A 23,258-nucleotide genomic window follows, 5' to 3' on the forward strand; every position below is an offset into this window, starting at 1 on the left:
AGGGTCTGTACATCTGGCTTGCAGAACAGAATGTTACTGCCACTTGCTTTTTTTTTTTTTTTTTTTAAGTTTTTCAAGACAGGGTTTCTCTGTGGCCTTGGAAGCTGTCCTGCAACTAGACCAGGCTGGCCTCAAACTCACAGAGATCCTCCTGCCACTGCCTCCTGAATGCTGGGACTAAAGGTGTGCACCACCACCACCCAGCTGCCCCTTGCTTTTGTAAATAAAGTTTTACTCACACCAGTTGTGTTTGCTGCCTGTCAGGACTCTGCATGGCCCTTCTGCCTTTGAAGGCTGAGATGTACCGGCCAGGATAGACGGGGTGGCTGTCAAACCACATACAAATTGTATTTGGCTAATTTGGCTAACTGTGAACTTATTTCTGGTGAGAGACAGCTGGCGGTGACACAGCTCAGGCTTCTTTGTCACCGAGTGTATTTCTGCCCTCTTCCCTGAATGCAGCAGGCCTGTCTGTGCTGCCTCTCAGTTCCCTGTGCTGATAAGTTAGACCAGTCTGTCCACTGCTAACTCATTCAAAAGGGCTCAGCAGGTAAGAGCTTTTCCATCAGAAAAGGGTTCAGTCCCCAGCACTCCCACCTGGCATCTTACAGCCTCCTTGTAACTGCAGCTCCAGGGCTCACAGGCCATGCCCACCTCCCTTTGCTGCTGGCAGCACTATAACTTCCTGGGTTTGGGTCCCATTCTGTGTGTGGCTTGCTAGGCTTCCTAAGAGCTCTTTCTCCCTTGGTCCTTCTGTCTCGGAGCTATTCTCCTGTTGCTATCTCAGTCTTTGTGGAGTCTCACTGTGTAGCCTTGGCTGTTCTGCAACTCCCTTTGTAGGCTAGACTGGCCTTGAACTCTCAGAGATTTTGCTGTCTCTGCCTCCTGAGTCTGAGTGCTGGGACTAAAGCCACATGCCCAGTTTTGCTATCTTATTCTTATGCTGAAGACAGTCATTGAGATCCAGTGTCTCTAGGTTAGTATGTGGAGATCTTTGCTACAAAAGATGATGTGTGATAGCCTTGAACAGAAGGCCCTGGAATAACTGGAATTGTTTATGGACTCTGCTCAGGACACATGGGGCTGGGGAGACCGGCTGCTCTTGCAGATGACTGTGGTTTGGTCCCCCATGGCTGATCACAACCATCTGTAACTCCAGTTCTAGGGGATTTGACACCTTCTGGCTTCCGTGCACAACACACATGCGTGTGATGCACAAACAAACATGCAACCAAAATAACAATACACATAAAATCAAATTGGGGGGGGGAGAAAGAAATACTAACTCTGTGGATCCCAAACCATGGAACCCATACAAGGCTGGCTTACGTTACAAATAAGAGAGTCCTCCCACAGCCTCACTTGGGCTGTTTCAGACCTTTGAGCTCCAGCCTGGCTATATGTGGTCCCACCATGGGTAGGCACCAGGTTTAGACACTCCCAATTTGAACTCTGTGAGGTGGCAGTCAAACGTCAAGTTTCCTCCTTACAGTGACAGCCTCAAATTAAGTGCTTTCTTTACAAGTTGATAGAGAAGTAACTAAGACACTGTGTGTGTGTGTGTGTGTGTGTGTGTGTGTGTGTGTGTGTGTGTATGGTTTAGTAGTAGTTTTTTTTTTTTTTTTTTTTTTTTTTTTTAAGAAAGCAAACTCCTTTGGAAATTTCCTTCCTTCCTTCCCCCCTCCTTTCCTTCCTCCTCAACCCCCAAGGATTCTGCTTTGTGCCCAGGAAAGTACTGAACTTCTGGACTCAAGTCATTGATCCCCTTGTCTCAGTGTCTTGAGTAGCTGGTACCAGAGGCATGTGTATCATGCTCATCTCAGAACTCTTATTTATTACATAATATGTGCTTAAGAATATGTCCAAGGGTATTCACCATCATCTTATTTGTAATGGCAAAGGACTGGAATAACGTAAAAACAATTGTTGGAGAACACATCAGGACATAGCTGCTCAGTGGAGCGGACTGTGACCAAGAGAAAACACACCCAGAGCTCACACCAGGTGGACACCAGGGTCATGCACCTCATTCAGTGTCTCTGACTCCTCCTCCGTCTTCTTTTTGAGACAAGGTCTCTCTATGTAGCCCTGGCTATTCTGGAACTCACTATATAGACTATGCTGGCTGGCCTCAGACTCATTGAGCTCTGTCTGCTTCTGCCTCCTGAGTGTTGGGATTACAAGTGTAGGCCGCTGTGCTAGGCCTTGTTCTTGTTTTGTCTGGCTAAGACTTTGAAATCACTTTTCCTTCCTCCACTTTCTTGCTTAGTGTCATCTCAAACAATCCCCCCAAAGTGAGCTCTTTAGAGAAAGTTTCTTGAGAATTTCATTGTAGCCATCACTGGCTCTTCTAGAGAAGCAGACGTGTACCCAGAATCTACTTGCAGAGAAGTAGATCCTATCCTAAGGAGCCTTGGGGGGTAGGTAGATACAGCCTGTGACACTGACCTCTGACCTTCAGGGCTATATGATATATGGCATGGGACAGGCTGGCTCTGTGCAAAGGAGCTGAGGTACACAGGCCTAGGAGATTGAAAGGGCAGAAAACATTCAACACACCAACTCAGTCACGTCAGCGCACTACAGCCATACTGTTCCCGCAGCCTTTGGTACCCTACCCTGCTGGGAGTAGTCAGGCTGGCAGCTCTCCTACCTGCAGCAGAGTCATCCTGTGAGGGGTTGCCTGAAAGGCTGGATCCCAGGTCTAACAGCCTCCAGGTGTCCTGGAGGGAACTGCTGGCCAACGAAGATGACCTGTGGGTATGACGGTCACTTTCCTCGGGGACTTCTTGAGCCTGTGGTGGTAGCCGTGGAGACCTGTTTTCTTTCTGAGAAACTGACTTCCAAGTTTCTGTGGGGACTCTGGGTTGTTTCTGTGAAAGTTAAAAGGACAGTTATCTTTGATACTGCAGGATAAGGGGACCAGGACTCTTTTCAAGATGGGATGGGCCCCTGGAAAGCAGCTGAGTGCTCTGGGCACAGGACACCAGCAATGCTGACTGACTGCCCGGAGCCCCAAGAGAGTCCAGGGTACAGGTGCAGAGACAGGGCCTTGAAAACCGCGGTTCCTCCCAGGGCGTGAAGGCCACTGTGGCGTGAGCTGCACACGCAGTGTTTTTGTGTCTGCGTTCCTCCACATGCCCTGACACTTTAAAGAGAAGCGCCCAGTGGCGAACCCATGACATCAGAGCAGACTTCAGAGTGGCATGACCTTTCCTAAGGTCAAGTTCCCACAATTTTCACACTCAAGTATGCGTGAACCTGGTTATACCCCTGCACCCACAGGACCCTACGGCCACACTCCAGCTCCCATTTGCATCCCCAGAAACCACTGCACCCCAGCACCTGGCTGTACCTGAGCAGGCCTTGGTGCCACGCCTGCCTTGTAGCCTCCCGGGGTGTTGTTTTTGCTGACCACTTGGGCAGGATGGGGTTGTTTTTTCCCTGCATATTCAGGAACACATTTTCTCTTGGTGTGCCTAGGGTCCTGTCATGAAAAGTCAAAAGAAATTCAGGAACTGATATCGCTGGTAAATGAGCTTTCCCCCAAGATTACGATCCTGAGACAGACGACTCTTCATTTGGTGAAAACCCTTAAAGGAAGGGCATGCTTGTTTTACTACATAGAACAAATTCAACCAGCTTCCTCTATTTGGCCTAAGTGCTTCTCAGAACCTTGGGGAGGAGGGGAGGAAGGAAGCTGTGAATTCCAAGCAGAAGTCTCTTCCCCAAGAGCAGGGCATCCTGCATGGCCCTGACTTAAGTAGAGCCCAGCCCAAGGCAGCACCTTGAGGGCTGGTCCCTAACTAGGTCATTCTGCCCATCACACAGTCTGAACGCTTGAAGGTTCCATCCATGCTCTGCAGAGAAGTCAATGGGAAAGGAGGTGGGGGACATCAACGAGACCCACATAAGGGGCAGGAAAGGAGTCATGGAAGAAAACAGGAAGGAAAAGGCAGCTGGGCTTGTGTAGAACTCAGAGCAGCAGGTGGGAGAGAGTGCAGACCTGGCTGGCTATCCTCTAGTGGACACAGGGGTGAGCACACACAACACACAGACTTTTGGGCTCAACTTAGAGCCCTTTGGTTGCTAGTGGTTATGAGCTCCATCAGTTCACTGACCTCTGGCTTTCTTCCTCTGCCTGTTTTTACCCTTGTTTTTCTTGCTTGTGTTTTGAGATAAGAGTCTGTCCTGAAACTCACTTTGTGGGCCAGGCTGGCCTCGACTCCCGAGTGCTGGGATTACAGGTGTGTGCCACCAGGCCCAGCATGTAATTCTTTTCAGTATGTTCTTTCTATTTCTTAACTCAGTAGGTAACATTTACTACTACAAATAAACAGGCAGTGGCAGTGCACGCTGTTAATCCCAGCACTTGGGAGGTAGAGGTAGGTGGATCTCTGTGAGTTACAGGCCAGCCTGGCCTACAAAGTGAGTTTCCTGACAGCTAGCACTATTACAAAGAGAAACTCTGTCTCAAACAAAACAAACAACAAGAAAGAGGCCGGGAGTCCTTTTATTCACTTACATATATGCCTTTTGCTTTTATGAGTATACTATTTTAGTCCTTTTATTCACTTACATATATGCCTTTTGCTTTTATGAGTATACTATTTTGCTTGTATACATGCCTGTGTAGCATGTGCATGTCTGATGCCCACAGAGGCCAGAAGAGGGACATGGGATCCCCTGTGACCGGAGTATAGGTGGTTGTGAGCTACCATGTGGGTGTTGGGAATCAAAACTAAGTCTTCTGGAAAAGCAGCCACTGCTCATAACCACCAAGCCATCTCTCTAGCTGTTTGTTTTTGTTTGTTTGTTTGGCTGGCTGGTTTTTTGTTTTCTTCTTCATTTTAAGGCAGGGCTGCACTATGTAGCCCAAGTTGGCTTTAAACTTGCCACCCTTTTGCCCCAGTCTCCAGAGCTGCTAAGAACCACCATGCCCAGGTTCCTTTCTGGAGTTTTTTGGTTTTTCAAGACAGGGTTTCACTGTGTAGCTTCGGAGTTTGTCCTGGTACTAGCTCTGTAGACTCACATAGACTTGCCTGCCTCTGCCTCCCAAGCACAGGAACTAAAGGTATGTGCCACCACCTTCCGGCTTTTCTGAGGTTTTAAATTATTTCAGTAACTGTAATAAACAAATGTGGTTTAGAAGAAATTAACAGTTTAATAAAAGTATTTACTATACTAAGAAGTCAGACAACAGGCATATTTTGTTGCAATGGGCAGAAGGCTTGTTTACTTGGTGCGGGCAAGGTTTCTTTAGACAACATAGGTTTGAGAAGTTTGAGAGATGACTAGGGCAAGTGACTGAAAATTCCCAACCTGTTAAGAGTGATTCCAGAGATTCAAGATCGTCTCTCCTAGGTCAGGACAGTGAGTGTGGGCCATGGAGGGTCTGGAGGGTGCGCCACAGATGCCCCAGTTTCCAGCGGTGGCGGAGCAGCACCCTTCCACCCTGAATGGAGCCTCCGTTCGGGGTCAGCCATCCTCCTCAATGCTCCTTTTATAGTTTCCTCCATGGGCTACTGGGGAAACACCTGGGCCTGCCCTACTTTCTTCGGCCAGTCCTGCTCAGTTTCTTCTCTGGCCAAGCAACTGACCTCCATGTGCCTGGAGTCCCCTCCAGGCCTATTTCCTGGGTGGCCTCACCCTGTCTTTGACTCTGCTCTTCCCCTGGTCTGCGTGTGTGGCCTCAGGCTGGCCACAGGTGTCAGAGGAGAAAGGTTACCTCCAACTTGTTCCCTGGCCCTCTCTTCCCCACCAGACACTCAGGCCTAAACTTTGATGTTTTGTCTTGATGTTCTGGTATTCTTTTTTCACATTTTAGCTCTGCCTTTGCCCTAAGCTTATTGCTTCCTGGCCCAAAGCTGGCTGTTCCTACCTGGCTGGGAATAAATTTAGAACTTACATCACCCCAGGGCAAAACATCTCTACATGGCTTTCCTTTAACTGATTTTAAGTAAACTGAAAAGGCAAATTCCTTCTGGGAGAATATATTTGCAGTTATTCAACAAATATGAATCAGTACTGAGATTAACAAAAAAAAAAATCAAACAAACAAGAAAAGATTACCATAGCCTTAAAGAAGCTGATCTGTTAGTGGCTTCAAAGCTACACTCCGGGCTGAGTGTTGGTGGCTCATGCCTTTAGTTCCAGCACTCGGGAGGCAGAGGCAGGTGGATCTCTGTGTGTTCAAGACCAGCCTGGTCTACAAGAGCGAGTTCCAGGACAACCTCCAAAGCCACAGAGAAACAGAGAAACCCTGTTTCGAAAAACCAAAACCAAAAAAAAAAAAGCTACACTCAGTTGGTCCTGAAGGTGACTTGTAATCCTAGCATAGCATTTTAGCCCAGGCAGGAGGATTCCAAGACTGTCTCAAAAATCAAACAAGCCCTGCTATGTACACATATAGCTCCAAGACTCCAAGACACAGGTTTGCTATGTTTCATCAGTCAGTGGTAGAAATTGCTAGCAGTATTGAAGCTTGTGGGGTGAACATTCCCGTGGCAGAGACATGAGACCTCAGCTCTCAGTGAGGCAGATGCCCCCACTCCCCAACCTCAGCTAAAGGTCTGAGTGAGCAGTGCCAGACACTGGACTACCCAAGGATGTATATCTTATAAGTCATGAAGCTGTTCTGGATAAAACTTGAGGACAGAACTTTTTTCTTCCTTCCTTCCTTCCTTTCTTTTTTCTTTTTTTTTTTTTTTTTGGAGACAGTGTCTTACTATGTAGCCTTGAGTGGAACTCACCAGGCTAGCCTCAAACTCACAGAGATCTGACTGCTTCTGCTTCCTAAATGCTGGGATCAAAGGTGTGTGCCATCACACCAGGAGAAGGCACTTCTTAGCTTGATGGAAAGTCTACATCAGGTCAAAGGCATTAAATGGCTGGAGTTGACCTTTTAATGTTAGGAATGGAACTCAAGGCTTCATGAACATAACACACTAAGTATGTGCTCTACAACCGAGCCACACCCCAATTCTTGACCATAAACACTATGCCTGGCTAAAAGAAAATTTAAAAAGTGGTAGAGCAGGCCTTTAATCCCAGCACTTGGGAGGTAAACACAGACAGATCTCTGTGATGCCAGCCCTGGTCTAAATTGTTCCAGACCTTTCAAAGCTACAGAGTAACATTGCCTCAGGACAAAAAAAAAAAAAAGACCTACAAAAATGTCTTAAAGATTTGTTTTTATTTATGTGTCTGTAGGTGTGTATGCCTTATGTGTATGGGTGCCTGCAGGAGCCAAAAGAGGGAACTGGATCCTCTGCTGGGTAGTTTTCTGTCAATTTTACACAAGTCGAGTCAGGTGGGAAGAGGGAGAGCCACTGAGAGACTGCCTCCATTAGACTGCCTTGTAGAAATGTCTGGGCTTTTTTTTTTTTTTTTTTTGATTAATGATTGCTATGGAGGGCCTAGTCCACTGTAGATAGTACTACCTCTGACAGCAGGTTGGGGAACAAGCTAAATAATCGACATTTCTCCATAGCTGCTGCTGCTTATTGTTGTTGCTGTCTTGCTGTTGTTTCTGGGGACAGGGTTTCTCTGTGTAGCCCTGGCTGTCCTGGAACTCGCTCTGTAGACCAGGGTGGCCTCAGACTCACAGAGATCCACCTGCCTCTGCCTCCCCAGTGCTGGGATCAAAGGCATGCTCCACCAATACCAGCTTCCTGCTTCGGTTTCTGTCCCCTGGTTTCTTCCTCTCTTGAAAGGCTGTGATTGAGGCACGAAGGCCAAACAACCTCTCTCTCCCCAACCTGGTTTTGGTCATGTTTTATCACAGTAATAGAAAGCAAACTAACTGACAGAAATCAGTACCAGAAGAGTGCGTATTGCAGTGACAGACCTAGCCATGTTGCTTTGAGAAGACTGTGGAAGGGGTTTGGAACTTTGGGCTGGAAAAGCCATTGAGTTCTCGGAGCTGGAGCTGTTGTGAGAACTTGGAGGGTCAGAATGCTAAGAGTGATGACAGAGCTTTGGGTTTCGGAGTTTCAGAGGGAAGTCTAAGAGTCCTTCAAAGACTATCAGGCACATTCATGCAGTACTTTGAATTAAGAACCTCTGGTTTAGTCGGGCAGTGGTGGCACACGCCTTTGATTCCAGCACTCGGGTGGCTGAGGCAGGAGGATCTCTGTGAGTTAGAGACCAGCCTGCTCTACAAGAGCTAGTTCCAGGGCAGGCTCCAAAGCCACAGAGAAGCCCTGTCTCGGAAAAATAAAACAAAATAAAAAACCAAAACCCCAACCAACCAACCAACCAACCAACCAACCAACCAACCAACCAGCCAACCAAACAATGAACCAGGGGACCTCTGGTTTTTCTTTGGCTGGGGATATAGGATCAGCTGTGACTAAGAAGAGATCAGCATCTCGGAGGTGAAACCTTTGCTTTGTTTGGAAAACCAGTGCTGGTTAGCTAAGGCTGAAAAATCAGCTGTAATGAAGACACCAGTATCGGGCAGTGGAGGCACTTGGGAGGCAGAGGCAGGGGGATCTCTGTGAATTCAAGGCCAGTGTGGTCTACAGAGCAAGTTCTAGGACAGTCTCCAAAGCTACAGAGAGAAACCTGGTCTCAAAAAAACAGAGATGTGGTGTTATCTTGCTTGTACAAATAAAGCCTGCCTGAAGATCAGAGAATGGAGCTAACCACAGAGGTCTGGAGTTCTGTATAGACAGACAGGAAGTGAGATAGCTAGTCAGAAACAGGATATAAGCAGGGAGAAATAAGAACCCGCTCTCTTGTTTGCTGAGACACTAAGGAGGTAGGGCGTGGCGGTGGTTTGTTCCTTCTCTCTGATCTCTCAGCACTTTCCTCTATATCGGACTCTGGGTTTTTATCACTTAGACCAACTAAGAACAAGAGAGAGAGAGAGAGAGAGAGAGAGAGAGAGAGAGAGAGAGAGAGAGAGAGAGAGAGGGCACAGCATAGTAAGTTAGGAGAAATCTTCTGGGAAGTGTTTCCTTAGGGCTAGCACACAGAAGCTGTGGCTCAGTGGGCCGAGGCTGCCTTTTAAGCTGGCAGCTAAACTTGGTAGTGTATAAAAATCTCCCATGTTACTGGTGAGTAGACAAGGCCTGACCCTTGTCTCCTGCAGTGAAAATCTCAGGACTGAAACCATCGTAAGGAGCAGCTGAGGCTTGACTGCAAGAGACAGGGTCAGAGTCCCTAAAGAGAGGCCAGGATTGGGGGAAGATTGAAGGGAGCAGGCAAAAGTACTTACTGCCTAAGCACTGCCATTTTGACTCCAGACTCCATTTTACATGTGGGGTGAAACAAAGTTCAGGGTCCCAAGCCCTAGGGGAGCTGAGAACTCGCCAATGGCTGATCAACTTCCTCCTTAAACCATAGAAATAATCGCTATGCATCTTTAGTTCTGTAGAAACATTATGGCTGTTCCTAACCACAGAAGGAACAAATCAACCTGATTGGTTGGACTGCAAGGCTTCATTGTATGCTGTGACAATGGGGGAACTCATAGGGAAAGCCCCTAATTTTTGACTCCTGATTGGTGAAAAATGTAGCTGTAACTTGGCAGAAATGTTTGTAATTTTTATGCTTATAAACCCCACTTCTGTCCCTGACCAGGGCTGCCAGAAGAAACAGGGCTCCCAAGTCCTTGTCCTGCAGCCCTGATCGATCAGTGACCCTCTTATGTGGCGACTTATTAAAATCTTTGGAATCTGTAAGTGCTGCCTCCTTCCTCTTGGTGCATAATGGACTAGATGTAACATGACTACCAAGGATAGCGGCAGGTGTGGAATGGAGCAAACCTGAGCCTAAGGGACAAGCTAGGTGTGCTGTAGATAAATGGCAGCTGGGGACGTATGATTTCCCAAGCCTTTTGCAGCCCATAAGATTGTGAATGAATCCCAGACACTGGACACTAAATTATTTACACTGTTGGAATTTGGTTTTGCTTTAATTTGATTGCCAATGCCCCAGGTTCTTCATTCCTGGAGTTAAAAAAAAAAATTATTTTACAGGATCCCATAGTTGACAGACTTTGATTTTTGAAAGGAATGTTTGAACTTGTAGTGTTTAAAATTTTCCTGCCTCTGCCTCCTGAGTGATGGGATTAAAGGCATTCTCTACCATGTCCAACTAAAGTGTTTAAATTTTTAAACACTGAGATATTTAAATGTGGGCATGAATATTATATTGTGATATTGATATTACCGTGAGCAGAGCTTGGGAGCACAGAGCGCAACTTCCTAGCCTAGTCCTAACCCATATCCCTAACTCTGAGAAAGCTGCACAGAGCAGCAGGAGGAACCCATTTACTAACAGCCTCTAAACAAGAAAGAAAAGGCTGTGGCTTAATATTGATGCATTGTTGTGTCGAGTTGACAAGGGGTCGATTGTGGTTAGTTTTTTGTCAACTTGACACATGGCGGTCATCTGGCAAGAGGGAGTCTCAGCTGAGAAAGCGTCTGCTTCCATGGCCCGTAGGCCACTCTGCAGGGGCATTTTCTCTATTAATAACTGATGTGGGAAGGTCGTGCCCATCGGACTGTGGGTGGTACCACCCTGGGGCACGTGGTCCTGGACTGTTCGAGAAAGCAAGCTGATGGCTGGAGAGATGGCTCGGCAGTCAAGAACACTGGGTGCTTTTCCAGAGGACCAGGTTTGATTCCCAGAACCTACATGGTGGCTAACAACCATCTGTTACCCCGGTCCCAAGGGATCTAATGTCTCTTCATAACCTCCACGGGTACCAGGCACCCACTTAGGGTACAGACATGCAAGCAAAACACCAAAAAACACCAATACATATAGAATACAGATAAGTAAATTACAAAAACACACACCCAAAAACCAACTAGCTGAGCAAGTCACGAGAAGCAAGCCAGTAAGCAATATTCCTGCATGGCCTGTGCTTTAGTTTCTGCCTCTGGGTCCCTGCCTTGACTTCCCTCTGTGATGGGATGTGATTGGGTAAGCCAATGAAACCCTTTCCTCCCCAAGTTGCCTTGGCTCTGGTGCTTTGTCACAGCAATAGAAAGCAAACTAAGACAGATCCCTGGAGCTACAGTTATCCTGGAGGCAATAAGCTGCCTGACAATGGTTCTGGGAGACAAACGTAGGTGCCTGGAAGAAGAACAAGTATTCTTAACTACCAGTCATCCCTCCAGACCCAAGACATTTCTGTAAAGATACAAATTTAGAACTTAATATTGGCAAAGATTAAAAATAGAATGTCATCTGGTAGTACACACCTTTAATCCCAGCACTCAGAATGCAGAGGCAGGCAGATCTCTGAGTTTGAGGCCACTCTGGTCTAGAGACTGAGTTACAGGACAGTTAGGGCTACACAGAGAAAGCCTGTCTTGAAAAACAAAGTAAAAATATAATACGCATATGGTAAAGCTATAGTAGATCATATGTACAGTTACTTAAAACCGCAAACAAATCCAGGAGCAGGCTTGGTAGGGCACTTGTGTAGTTTCTGCACTCAGGAGGCTGAGCAGGAGGACCCAGGGTTCAAGCTAGCCTGGGCTGCATAGTGAGACTCTGTCTCCACAAGCCAAAACAAATACAAAGCAAAGGGGGAGGAGGAGAGTGATGCTACCAGCACCATGGTGGGTTCCGGAAAGAAGAAGCTTTTCCTGCTGTTTGTCTAATGAAAACCCATACTTCACACTCAGGAAAATGTTAACAGGTTTCTTAGGTGAAGAAGTTACCTGAGTTGAGTGAGGCTGCAACTGTGCCAAAGGTAGGCCACGGTCTAAAGATGTCTCAGGCCTCTCACGGGGGTCCCGGGACTCAGAGGTGGGAGGAAGTGGACAAGGAGTCAGTGTCCCTGGAAATGGGAGCAGGCAAGGGTTGGTTCCCTGTGTACATCATACAGGATTTCTTGAACATAAAGAACAGCAAACTACTTTTCAAAACCAAAGCAACCTTTACTCTAGAGAACTTGGGAGCAGAGGTCACGTGTGAATTGTGACACACCATTCCCTAGCAGAGCTCAGGGACACAGAGCACAACTTCCCAGCCTAACCCTAACTCCGGAACACTAACCTTCAGACAGCTGCACAGAGCAGCCGAAGGAAGGTATTTACTAACAGTCACTCAGACAGGCCTCTGGGCCGTTAGTTCATCAAAGTACACATCTGCTTGTACAGGGGTCTGCGGACAGGAGTTTCTGTCTAGCCAAGTCCTGCCACCTTTTAGTCCCAAATAAACACAGAGGCTTATATTAATTATAAACTGTTTGGCTAATGGCTCAGACTGCTTATTGTCTAGCTCTCTCTTAATGATTAACTCATTCCTATTAATCTGTGTATCTCCACATGGTCTTGGCTTACCAGTGATGCCTGGATCTCTTGATCCCTTGGCAGCTAAACGGTGCCTTCCCACAATCCTCCTAGTCTGGTAGTCCTGCTTATATCTCCTGCCTGTCCATTGGCTGAAACAGCTTTATTCATCGACCAATAAGAAAAACATATTTGCAGCATATGGGAGGACATCCCCCATCACAGGACAGACAGACAGACAGACAGACAGACAGCATGTGCACGTATGTCCCTGCTGCTGTGGATGCTAAAGATGAGGCCAGCCTGGACAACACAGCAAAGCCTCTTTTAAAAAGGGAGCGGGGAAGCTGGAGAGATATAGCTGTTTGGAGCACTTGTTGCTCTTAAAAAGGACCTGTGTTCAGTTCTCAGCACCCACATAGTGGCTTGCAACCATGTATAACTCTAAAATTTTGGTGTATCCAACACCCTCTTTTGGCCTCCTCAGGTACCAGGCATGAATATGGTACACAGATACACATGCAACTTAAACATTCATACACATAAAATAAAAAACCTCAAAAAGAGGGAAAATTTATGTGCACAAACTTAAAGGTATAATAACCGATTCTGTGTTCTTTCGCTGAGGAATGATATTGAGATCAGATGAATAATTTGATTTATTCTTTTAACTTACTTGCTTTTTTAAGTTAACCTAAATATCTTGGAGCTTTTTTGTTTTGAAACAGGACTTGCTCTGTTGCCAGGGTGGCCCAGAGATATCCGTCTCCTGTCTTAGTCTCCCACACTCAGTCTGACATAAAGATGGTGATGATAACACGAGGCAGGGCCTCACTATGCAGCCCTGGCCACCTGGAGCTTTCTCTGTGTAGACCAGGCTGGCCTCAAACTCACAGATCCGCCTGCCTCTGTCTGCCGAGTGCTGGGATTAAAGGTGTGAGCCACTGCCTGGCAGGATCACTTATGTTTATCCATACAGGGTTCACAGCCTTTGCTAAGAGGCATGGATGCCGTGTAAGGACAAGCCTGAGTGGCCTGGGGCCTTGTTTCCCCTGCTCTTCAGTCACACAGTCTCTTTGCTAGGGATAGGACCCTTGCTTTCACTGGTAAGTTTAGGGGTCAGTCAGCCAGAGCTTCCTCTTCAGTCAGGACTGGGTGGCAACTCTGGCTTAGCACACTAGATGGAGTCCTTTAGGAGGCTGGAGTATATAGAATCGGTCTTAGTCCAGAAATACAATGGGATGAGACAGGAATTCATTATGATGGTCTGAATGGACTGGGATGAGAACGGCCGCTTTCCTGAAGTCACAGCATCTGTCTTACTCCTCACTGTTCAACGAAGAGCAAAGTCCTAAACACAGCTGCACCATGCTTTCTCCCTGAAATGATCTAACCATAGATACTTTCAAGTCATCAGGAAGGATCCCACAGGAGCTGTGATGAGTTGTAAAATCAATACCCCTGGTCTACACCCAGCAGGAAGACAAAATGCAAAGGGACAGGGAGCAGGTCAGAGGGAAGGCGCTCACACACACTAACACACCGCAGCAGGCAAACTGAAGAGCAGACGCAAATTCAGAAAGAGCACCGAATTTGATACAGTTGTTCAAAAGCAGAAAATAACATATTACATTAAAAAAGAGCCAGTGCGGTGGTACATGCAATCCCAGCACTTGGGAACCAGAGGTTGGTTGAGTTTGAGGCCAGCCTGGTCTACACAGTGAGTTCCAGGACAGCTAAGGATACAAAGAGAAACCCTGTCTCGAAAAATAAAACAAAAACAAACAAATAAGAACCAAAAATAATTTTGAAAATTTCTTCTGCATAATTCAAGGGTAAAGTAGAAACCTGAGTCCACAAGGGTGACTGTCTTTAAATTAGTTATTTGGTAATTGTGTCCTGTATATCTGTGATATGTTCAAAGCCATATTCACATGGGAATTTACACCTTAAAACATGCAATGGCAAGCTGGGAGCAAATACCTTTAATCTCAGCACTTGGGAGGCAGAGACAGTCTGATCCCTGAATTTGAGGCCAGCCTGGTCTACAAAGCGAGAATTTTAGGACAGCCAAGACTGTACAGAGAAACCCAGTCTCAAAAAAACCAAAACAATAACAACAAACACGCAATGGCTAAACATGAAAGAATCAAGACAAATGCTAGACATTCATCCAAGAAACCAGGAAAAGAGCAATCACATCGACTCAAGGAAACGAATGAAGCAGAGGCAGGGGGATCTCTGTGAGTTCAAGGACAGCCTGGTCTACAGAGCTAGTTCTGGGGTAGCCAGGGCTACACTGTGAAACCCTGGCTCAGACAACAACAGCAAAATAAAAAGAAAGAAAGGAATGAAGATGAGGTGGTAACTGACAGCCCCCTAGGAACTAACCTAGAGGCAGCCACTTTAGAAACCCCTACAAAGTAAAAGAGGGACACACACACACACACACACACACACACACACACACACACACACGTACTCTCTCACACACACGTTCACACACACACTCACACGCACACATACTCTCACAACGTACGTACACACACTCACACACGTGCATACTCACACACACACACACACACACACTCTCTCTCTCTCTCACACACACACACTACCATGGGGAGGTACACAAGGATGACAAAGAAACTGGAAACAGAATTTAAAGGAACAAGGGTTGCATTTTGTGTTTTTTCATTTTTTTTCATGTGTGTATACATGGCTTTATTTCATGTGTGTAAAGGTCATACATGTGTGTGGAAATGCATGCATCTGTGTGCATGTGGTCTATGAGGCCCAAGATTGATGCCAGAAATTACTCTTGATGTCTCCTCAGCCTTATTCCCTGAGGTACTATCTCTCAGCCAAACCCAGAGCTCACTGGTGTAGCTAACCTCCCTAGCCAGCTTGTTCTGGGGATCTTCTGCCTCTCACTGCCACATCCACTGGAATTTGGGGATTCAAGTTCCAGTCCTCATGCTTACTCATCAAGTATGTGGCCACTGAACCATCTTCCTGGTTCCTCTGGCTAAGATCAAAACAAAACACTGTATTCTGTAGAACAGGGTTCACCAAGGAGCCAAGCCCAGACTGGTAGCTGACTATAGGTTTAGAAGATGTGAGAAACTTCTCTTAAAAAAAAAAAAAAAAAAAAAAGAAAGAAAGAAAGAAAGACTGCAGAAACCAGGTTTGGCTTACATATCTATGATTCCAGCACATGGTGGGGGGGGGGGGGGCTGAGGCAGAAGGAGTTTAAATTTCGGTCCAGCCTGGGCTACACAGATATCTGATGAAGGCTCTGCCCACAAGTTTTTGCTAAAGGAACAGTTAAAAGAAAAGCCTCAGAGGGTGAAATGCAATTTGGGTTTTGCCAGGGCCCAGAAGACGCAGAGCAGCAGGACCCTGGGTTTATAACAGTTCATACAATCCGGTCCTGAGGTGAACTTCATGCTAAAGCCATTTCTTCACCACTGATGTAATTTTGCAGCAGGCCACTGGATGAGTGTGCCACTGTAATTACTAAGCGCGTAGAGCTGACAGCTTGTGCACGTGAGCTCTAGAGAGCAACTGCGACCACGGGAAGGTGGACTGGGGCCCCAGTTACCACCTCTTTTACTTTTGACTGTGGCTGGTCTTGAGCTCATGACCTCCCTGCCTGGGCCTTCTGAGTGCTGGGGTCATAGGCAGGAATTGCTGCTGCCAGCAAGGTAGGTTTTCCCCCAAGTCATTCACAGTGAATCAAATTTTCATCAGCAAGGCTGGGGATGTAGCTCAGTGGCAGAGCACTTAACTGGCATGCACAAAGCCCTGGGTTTGATAACTAGCATATAAACCAGAAGTACAATAATATAATAAAATATAAATGGGGGAAACCACACAAAAATTAAAGATATGCACAGTAAATCAATGAGATGTTTTACCTATCACCATTTTCTAATGAATATTTACTTTTTGTGGGGCTGTGGTCAAAGGGGGACTCTAATTCTCTGCTGTGAGAGTCTCTTCCAGCACTTCATAGCTTCACAGAGGAGGGCAGAGAGCAGTCTGTGGGAGACAGACACTGAGCTGCTGGCAGACGAGAGGAAACCCAGACGCCACCAACAGGCCACTGGAAGAAGGAAGAAATCAATGATGCCATTGTTCCATCTCTTCTAGGAATCAGGTTGCTAATGACCCCAGAGGCACAGCATGCCCTGTTGGGAGGAAAAGCAGGCTGTGTGCACACTGTGTACCTATAAGTCTAAGGATGAGGATGTGAGTTGACTGTAAATGAACACGGTGTACACATGGACCAGAAAGAGTGAACATATACATAACAGGAAAACAAAATGTGGATTAACTCCAGTTACTCATTTTTGTTTTCTTGTAATTCTTGTTTTGTGTGTGTGTGTGTGTGTGTGTTTTTATTTAGATGTGTTTGTCTATTTTATGTGTATGAGTGGTTTGCCTGCAGGTGTACACAAGCATGTCTGGTGCCTATGGGGTTAGGAGAGGGTGTTAGATACCCTAGAACTAAAGTTATAGATCATTGTGAGTCACCAAGTGGTGACCCAAACCCAGATTCTCTGCAAGAGCAACAAGTGCTCTATGTTGAGCCATAGCTCCTTGATTTAGTTTCTTATAGAAGGGTCTTACTCTGTAGCACAGTCTGGTCTTGGGCTCACAATGTTCCTGCATTAGTCTGTCTTGTGCTGGGTTAAAACATGAGGTATCAGGACTAGGGATGTATCTCAGTTAGTGTGGTGCTTGCCCAGCATGTGTGAAGCCCTGGCTTTGATCCTCAGCTAACAGAAAATCGGGTGTGTTAGTTCAAGCTGGTAACCCGTGGGTACCTGGGAGGTGGAGGCAGGAGGCTCAAGTTATTCTTGACTTGAGGTCAACCTGAGCTATATGAGACCTTGTCTCAAAAACAAAATAAAGGGCCTGGAGAGATGGCTCAGCAGTTAAGAAAGAGCACTAGCTCATCTTCCAGAGGACCCAGGTTCAGTTCCCAGCACCCACATGGCAGCTCATAACTGTCTGTAACTCCAGTTCCAGGGGATCCGACACCTTCACACAGACACACATGTAGTCAAGACATTAATACACATAAAAATAAATAAATCTCCAAACAAACAGAGGTAGACATTACAGAAGGTAACAGGCAGCATTTTAAGAGGCAGGGACTGTTGCTGGGCTCTGGTTTGGGGGAGAGACAGCATTGGACAGAGGGGAGAGTGTAAGAGGGAAAAGGACACCAAATGGACATCAGCTTTGCCTGGCCTGTAGTGACAAGGTCTATTTGTGGATCCCTACATTTATATATTTATGTTTATATTCCCAGGGCTGGTCTTGGCCTCAATCCTGCAGTGGGCATTGAGATCTCCTAGCCACCTCTCCAGCCCAGGTCTTACACCACAGCCCAGGCTGACCTGGAATTTGTGATCCTTCTGTCTCAGCCTCTTGAGTGCTAGGGTTACAAGCACGAGCCACTATCCCCAGCTATTTTACATTTAAAACAAACAGACAAAAAGTCCTGGGACTGAAGAATCACTAGCTTCTTGCAGGGAATCAACTGAGTGTCTGTAGGCAATGCAGCACTATCTGGGGACGCCCACAGTGGGCTGGCTTGGAACTGCCCTATTACTTGCCTCACAGGACCTCAGCTGCTCCACGGCTGTTTCTTCCAGATGTGGTCAGAGCAGTGGGTCAAGGGACACCCAGTGCTGAGATGAAGCTCTGCTCTGTGCCTAAGGCGTCTGGTTGGCTCCACTCCACCACCAGTGGCCTCTGTGAAGCCAGCCTGTGGCTCTCCTTCTGGCTCTGCGAGCCAGGAAGCTGCTTTCTTTTGGCCTCCTGTGGCAGGCAGGCAGGCAGAACCATGGCACCACCTTCCCTCCCCATTGGCATCGCCGCAGCTGTGGCCTGGCCCACCACCTTTCCCAGGTACTTACCTTTGCGGTGGCCCAGCTCTGCTCGGAGTCTATTCCCCATTTCCAGAAGCTGCTCCCTCTCTAGGCTGAGGCTGTGTATTTTCCTAGCTGCGTTCTTTAGCTTCTTTTGCAGATGTGGCACAGATAGGGTCTGTGGAGGCTGTGCCCCTTCCTGCAGGAGACTAGTGAACTCTGTCTGGTCCGCTGTGACCATGGGTCTCCAGTCAGTCAGGCCCTGTACACAAAGCCCAACCAAGAGACAGCCCTGAGGGACACTTCAGAGAGCCTGCTGGACACCATGCAGGCTGGGAGCTGGTGGGGTAGCTTGTTGTATGGCCCAGCAAGCTGCTCACCTGCCCTCTCAGAATCACCATGGCTGGGGGGGGGGGTGCTCCCTGGTGAAAGGGTGACTATTCCCCACACTTTAACTGAGATGGGGGTTGGGAACAGCACCCAGGCTTCAGTGAGCTGCTTCTGTCCCAGGAAGGGGGAGGGGTGCATCATCTCCGCCTCCGCCTCCCTACTCTAAAGTCCTGTAAAGTCCAGAACTTTCCTTTTCCCCCATGAGCCCCTGCAGAGCAAGCTCTGTGTCTTTCACACTCATCTGCTTTTGGCTTTGCTTCGGAAGAAAGAAAGGCCTGCCTCCCATCAGCCTCTAGCAGTACCCTAGGCCTGGGAAGCCTGGGCCCTGTGTGGACACAGAGCCCTGTGGCCCAGCCATTTCTCACCGCTATGGCCCACTCTGCTGCCCTCTGACCTGTGCTGACTGGATCTTCCTAATGACCTCCCCCGTTGTTCCTCCTTCTCCCCTTCTTTCACTCCCCTCTGGCTCACCCCCTCACCACTTGCCTGTTAGAGTCCTCTTACCACCCTGTGGGGCGGCTGTGGTCTCCCTTCCCTGAGAAAGTACAGGAGAAAGCAAAGGCTTCTGGGAGGAGGTGCACTATGCCAGGGTCTGGAAGCACCATGTGCCCCTCACTCAGCCCAGCCTGGACTGGGGGCCAACCCATACACTGCAGAAATACAGTCTCAATGTAAGTGGATGTCTGTGATGAGAAGAGGGGCACGGGAGAGACCAGGTTCTGGCATGGCCCACCTCTTCTTGGCAGTTTTGAGAAGCCATGGCACTGCTCTTATTCTGGGAGCTAGAGCTCTGTGCCCTGGGACATCCTGCACGCCCGGCACTGGCTCCCTGGTCCTTGCCAGAGCTGGCATGTGCTCGTGCCCTCCGGGTGCTCCTGTTCCCCAGGTAGCCTGGAGTATGTGGGTGATTGCACCTGTAGGTGACTGCATCCAGGTGCTTCTGGCACATGCTGCAGGCCACAAGGGATGGAATGGCTCACAGAAAGACACAGCAGAGGCAGAACTCTGGGTCAAACTAGGTCCCATGGACCTACAGGACCAAGACAGGCACATACACAATAGTCAGAGAGCGCTGGCCTTACGGCACTACAGGCCCAAGCATCCCACATCTCAAGTGGCCTTAGAATACTAAGGAACTCAGGTCTTAAGGGAGGTGGGCTGACCTGGAGGGAGGCTCTGCCTTAGCCTCGTAGGAGATTCCTATCACTTCAAAGACTGTCCTGGAACTCTCTGTAGACCAGGCTGGCCTCAAACTCACAGAGATCTATCTATCTGCCTCTGGTGCCAGAGTTAAAGGTGTGCACCACCACTGCCAGCTGAAGACTGACCTCTGACAGAAGGTGAAAGGTGAGTTGGAGATGCTGTCTCAGACTCCTGCCCTTCTCACTGCCCACCTCTCTATACATATGCCTCTTCCTCAAGCCCTGGAGAGTGGGTGGGGACAACATGCTTCCAGCCTAGATGCTGCAGTCCTGCCCATTCCACGACTGTGGCACACTGCTGATCCTGGTGACCTCACCTGGCCTCCCAAGCACATCCCTCCAAGCTAGAGCCTTTTCCAGCACCCAGGACCCCAGAGTATGAATGTGCTGATGCCCTTGCCTATAGTTGGGAGGTCCCCAGGCCCCACTTATATTTCATGACACTGCCATATGAGGTGTTCAGAGGGGCAATCTGTAGCTGTCCTTCCGCTGGTTCTGTCTGAGACCACCTCTTCCTTAGGTTCGGGTTTTGTGCTTTGACCCCAAGAGTGAGTCTTGGGTGTGTTCCACATAGGCACAGACCCTAGTGTCCTGGTGCTGAAATTGGTTCAGATGGTGTCCTTAGGTTTCGACAATGAAAGAACTTTTTCACCTTGCAATCAAGGTCAAGAACTGTGATAGAGACTAGGGTACCTTGGTTCAGCAAGCTTCTGCCTTGTTTGAGTCCCACACCTACATTCAACTGCCTTGTCTGTCATGTCTACTCACTAGTGTTCTGATGGGGGAGTCACTACACATTTTCTTGTTTTAAATTATTGTTGTTATGTCTGTCTGTCCGGGCTGCTGTGCGTGTCTTGGTGTCCATGTTGTAGAGGACAACCTGTACAAGTTGGCTCTCTTCTTTTACCATGGAGGTTGCAGAGATCAAACTTGGGTCCTCAGGCTTGGCAGCAAGTGCCTTTCTGGCCTCTGTTTCTTCGTGTGTCTGTTCACCTGGCCCACATCACTTCAGGATTTCCTATAAACCTGGTGGATTTACTCTTTCCTGGCTGAGATGGTCAGTTACAGTCCCTCACAGCTGGCATCTGTACCCTTCTAATACATCCATTGGAAACTGGGATTGTTCAAGGAGCCCTGATCCTGGGGAATACAGCAAGAGATTCTGGAGCAAGCTTTGGATATGGGTGCTGGTGACCGCAAGGCCTCAGGACAGCGGGGAATAGGCGTGTGTGTGTCTCAGGACAGTGGGGAATAGGCGTGTGTGTGTGTGTGTGTGTGTGTGTGTGTGTCTCAGGACAGCGGGGAATAGGCGTGTGTGTCTCAGGACAGTGGGGAATAGGCGTGTGTGTGTGTGTGTCTCAGGACAGTGGGGAATAGGCGTGTGTGTGTGTGTGTGTGTGTGTGTGTGTGTGTGTGTGTCTCAGGACAGCGGGGAATAGGCGTGTGTGTGTGTGTGTGTCTCAGGATAGTGGGGAATAGGCATGTGTGTGTGTGTGTCTCAGGACTGCGGGGAATAGGCATGTGTGTGTGTGTGTGTGTCTCAGGACAGTGGGGAATAGGCGTGTGTGTGTCTCAGGACAGTGGGAAATAGGCATGTGTGTGTCTCAGGACAGCGGGGAATAGGCGTGTGTGTGTCTCACTATTTCTCTACACATCACTAAGGTTAGATGGCTGAGGGCAGCTCCAGCTTCCCTTGGAAGCACTAACTTCCTGGCCTCTCCTGCACACCTCACACTTGGTTTAGGTGGGGGACATGCTGCTGGGTAGTGGTTGCCAGCCTTGGGGCCTTGTTCAGAAGAGGGCCTGAGCTTCCTTGCTTCCTGACCTCAGAGTGTGCCAAAATCACAGGTACTAAGACCCAACAAGAACAGAGATACCTGAAAATTGTGTTTTACATATGTGACTGCTGAGGTCTAGGTCTACTGCTTCAATCTAGTCTTCCCCTATTTAAAATTTAGCATATATATTTAGTGCTGACCTACCTGCTCCCCCTGGACTGCTGGATTATAGGGAGGTCTGGGGTCCTGAGGAGGGCTAGGGAACAAGTACTGCTCATTTCTTCAATATTGGAACCCCAGGCTCCCTCAGCCCCCAATCCTGCCCTGTTTCTTTTTCTGCTTGTTCTTAGACATAGCCCATGCCAGAGGCCGTTGGCTATGCTCCTGTACTTGTAATATGGTACATACCATCGTCAACTTCTCAGCTGAATGCCTACGACCTCTGGTGATTAACAGGTCACCGTTGGCACCCACAGGTGGCCATGAGCCATTATAGGTCAGAACAGATAGCCAAAGGTGACTATAAGTCACTATTCTCACTGCGGGTCAACTGGCAGGGAGTCATATCACAGGTCACTCACTGTAGATCACAGCAGGCCAGTGCAGGGGCAGAAGGTCATCACAAGTCAGCACACAGCACCCCAGGTTCCAGCAGGACACAGCAGAGGAAACAGGGCTGTCACCCTTCCTATCCATGGTCCCACTGGGGCCTTAAGTGGGATGCAAGGTTTCTGTCATAGGATTTGATGGACTTCCAGCCCCGGCCACAGCGTTGACCAGACGTTAAGTGCTCTGTGGCCCTTCCTCCCACAGGCAGGCCAGGTCTGTGCACAGAACTCTCTTAGCCATCAACCCAGGAGAGATATGTAACCTCCCAGTGTGTTTCCTCAATCGAAGAGGGCATGGACCCCATTCCAGCGATAGTACAGCCGGCCAAAGAAAGAACTAGAGGTGTTAGAGGTGTGATCAAGCTTACAGAGGAAAACAGTGGATAAAAAGAGGAGGTGTCTGGGGAGTCACCTCTGGACACCAGCATCTGACCTCACAGATCAGGAATCCAGACACGTGACAGCAAGCATGTGACAGGCTAGGGTGGGAGAAAATGGTGGCACTCATGCATGTCCAGCACCCACCTGTCTCTGTAGCTGTTCCCTGTATGAAGGTTCTCCTTGGGCCCAGGCCATCTTGAGATGCTTCCTTAGCTCAGCCATCTGCTTCTGCAGCTCCAAAACCTCCAGGTGCACCTGGTCCACATCACTGGGGAGCTCATGCTGGACAGTGACCGACTCCAGGGGTTTCTGCCACAGCTAGTCAATCAGTTCAGAAGGCAGTGTTAGGAAGGGGTGGGGGACTGCACTAGGAGGGGCAGGAGGGGTAGGGGAGGAGCAAGGGCCATGGCTAGTTCCATCTCTGACTGGACACAGTGATCTGCAAACCTGCCCTGTTTGTTTCCCGTCTGTGCAGTCCATGCTAGACACGAAGGCTCACTGGGGAGAATTTGTGAATGAAAGTAGGTTACAATCCTATCCTGAGCCCTAGTTCCCAGGGAGACACAACTGCCTCTAGAACACTGCTTTGCTGGTGACTAGGAAGTCCTTTCTATCAAAACAGCAGATGCCAGGCTGGGCAAGGTGACAGGTGACAAATGCCTTTAGTCCCAGCACTTGGGAGGTAAAGGTAGGTGGATCCCGGAGAGTTCAAGGCCAGCCTGGTCTACAGAGCGAATTCCAGGACAGCCAGGGTTCT

General features: G+C 48.3%; 1 protein-coding gene across 1 annotated transcript in view; it reads right to left on the reverse strand.

Moving 5' to 3' along the window:
- Positions 1-23,258, reverse strand: part of Ccdc57 (coiled-coil domain containing 57) — a 97,419-nt gene that overhangs the window by 27,507 nt on the left and 46,654 nt on the right. The window contains exons 14-18 of the mRNA XM_051182441.1: positions 22,646-22,819; positions 18,191-18,404; positions 11,685-11,803; positions 3,356-3,487; positions 2,654-2,873 (exon numbers count right to left, since the gene is read on the reverse strand). Of these exons, the coding sequence (XP_051038398.1) occupies positions 2,654-2,873; positions 3,356-3,487; positions 11,685-11,803; positions 18,191-18,404; positions 22,646-22,819 (859 nt within the window). The remainder of the gene's footprint in view (positions 1-2,653; positions 2,874-3,355; positions 3,488-11,684; positions 11,804-18,190; positions 18,405-22,645; positions 22,820-23,258) is intronic.

This window comes from Phodopus roborovskii, unplaced genomic scaffold (assembly GCF_943737965.1).
Source record: "Phodopus roborovskii unplaced genomic scaffold, PHOROB, whole genome shotgun sequence".
Classification (NCBI taxonomy): domain Eukaryota; kingdom Metazoa; phylum Chordata; class Mammalia; order Rodentia; family Cricetidae; genus Phodopus; species Phodopus roborovskii.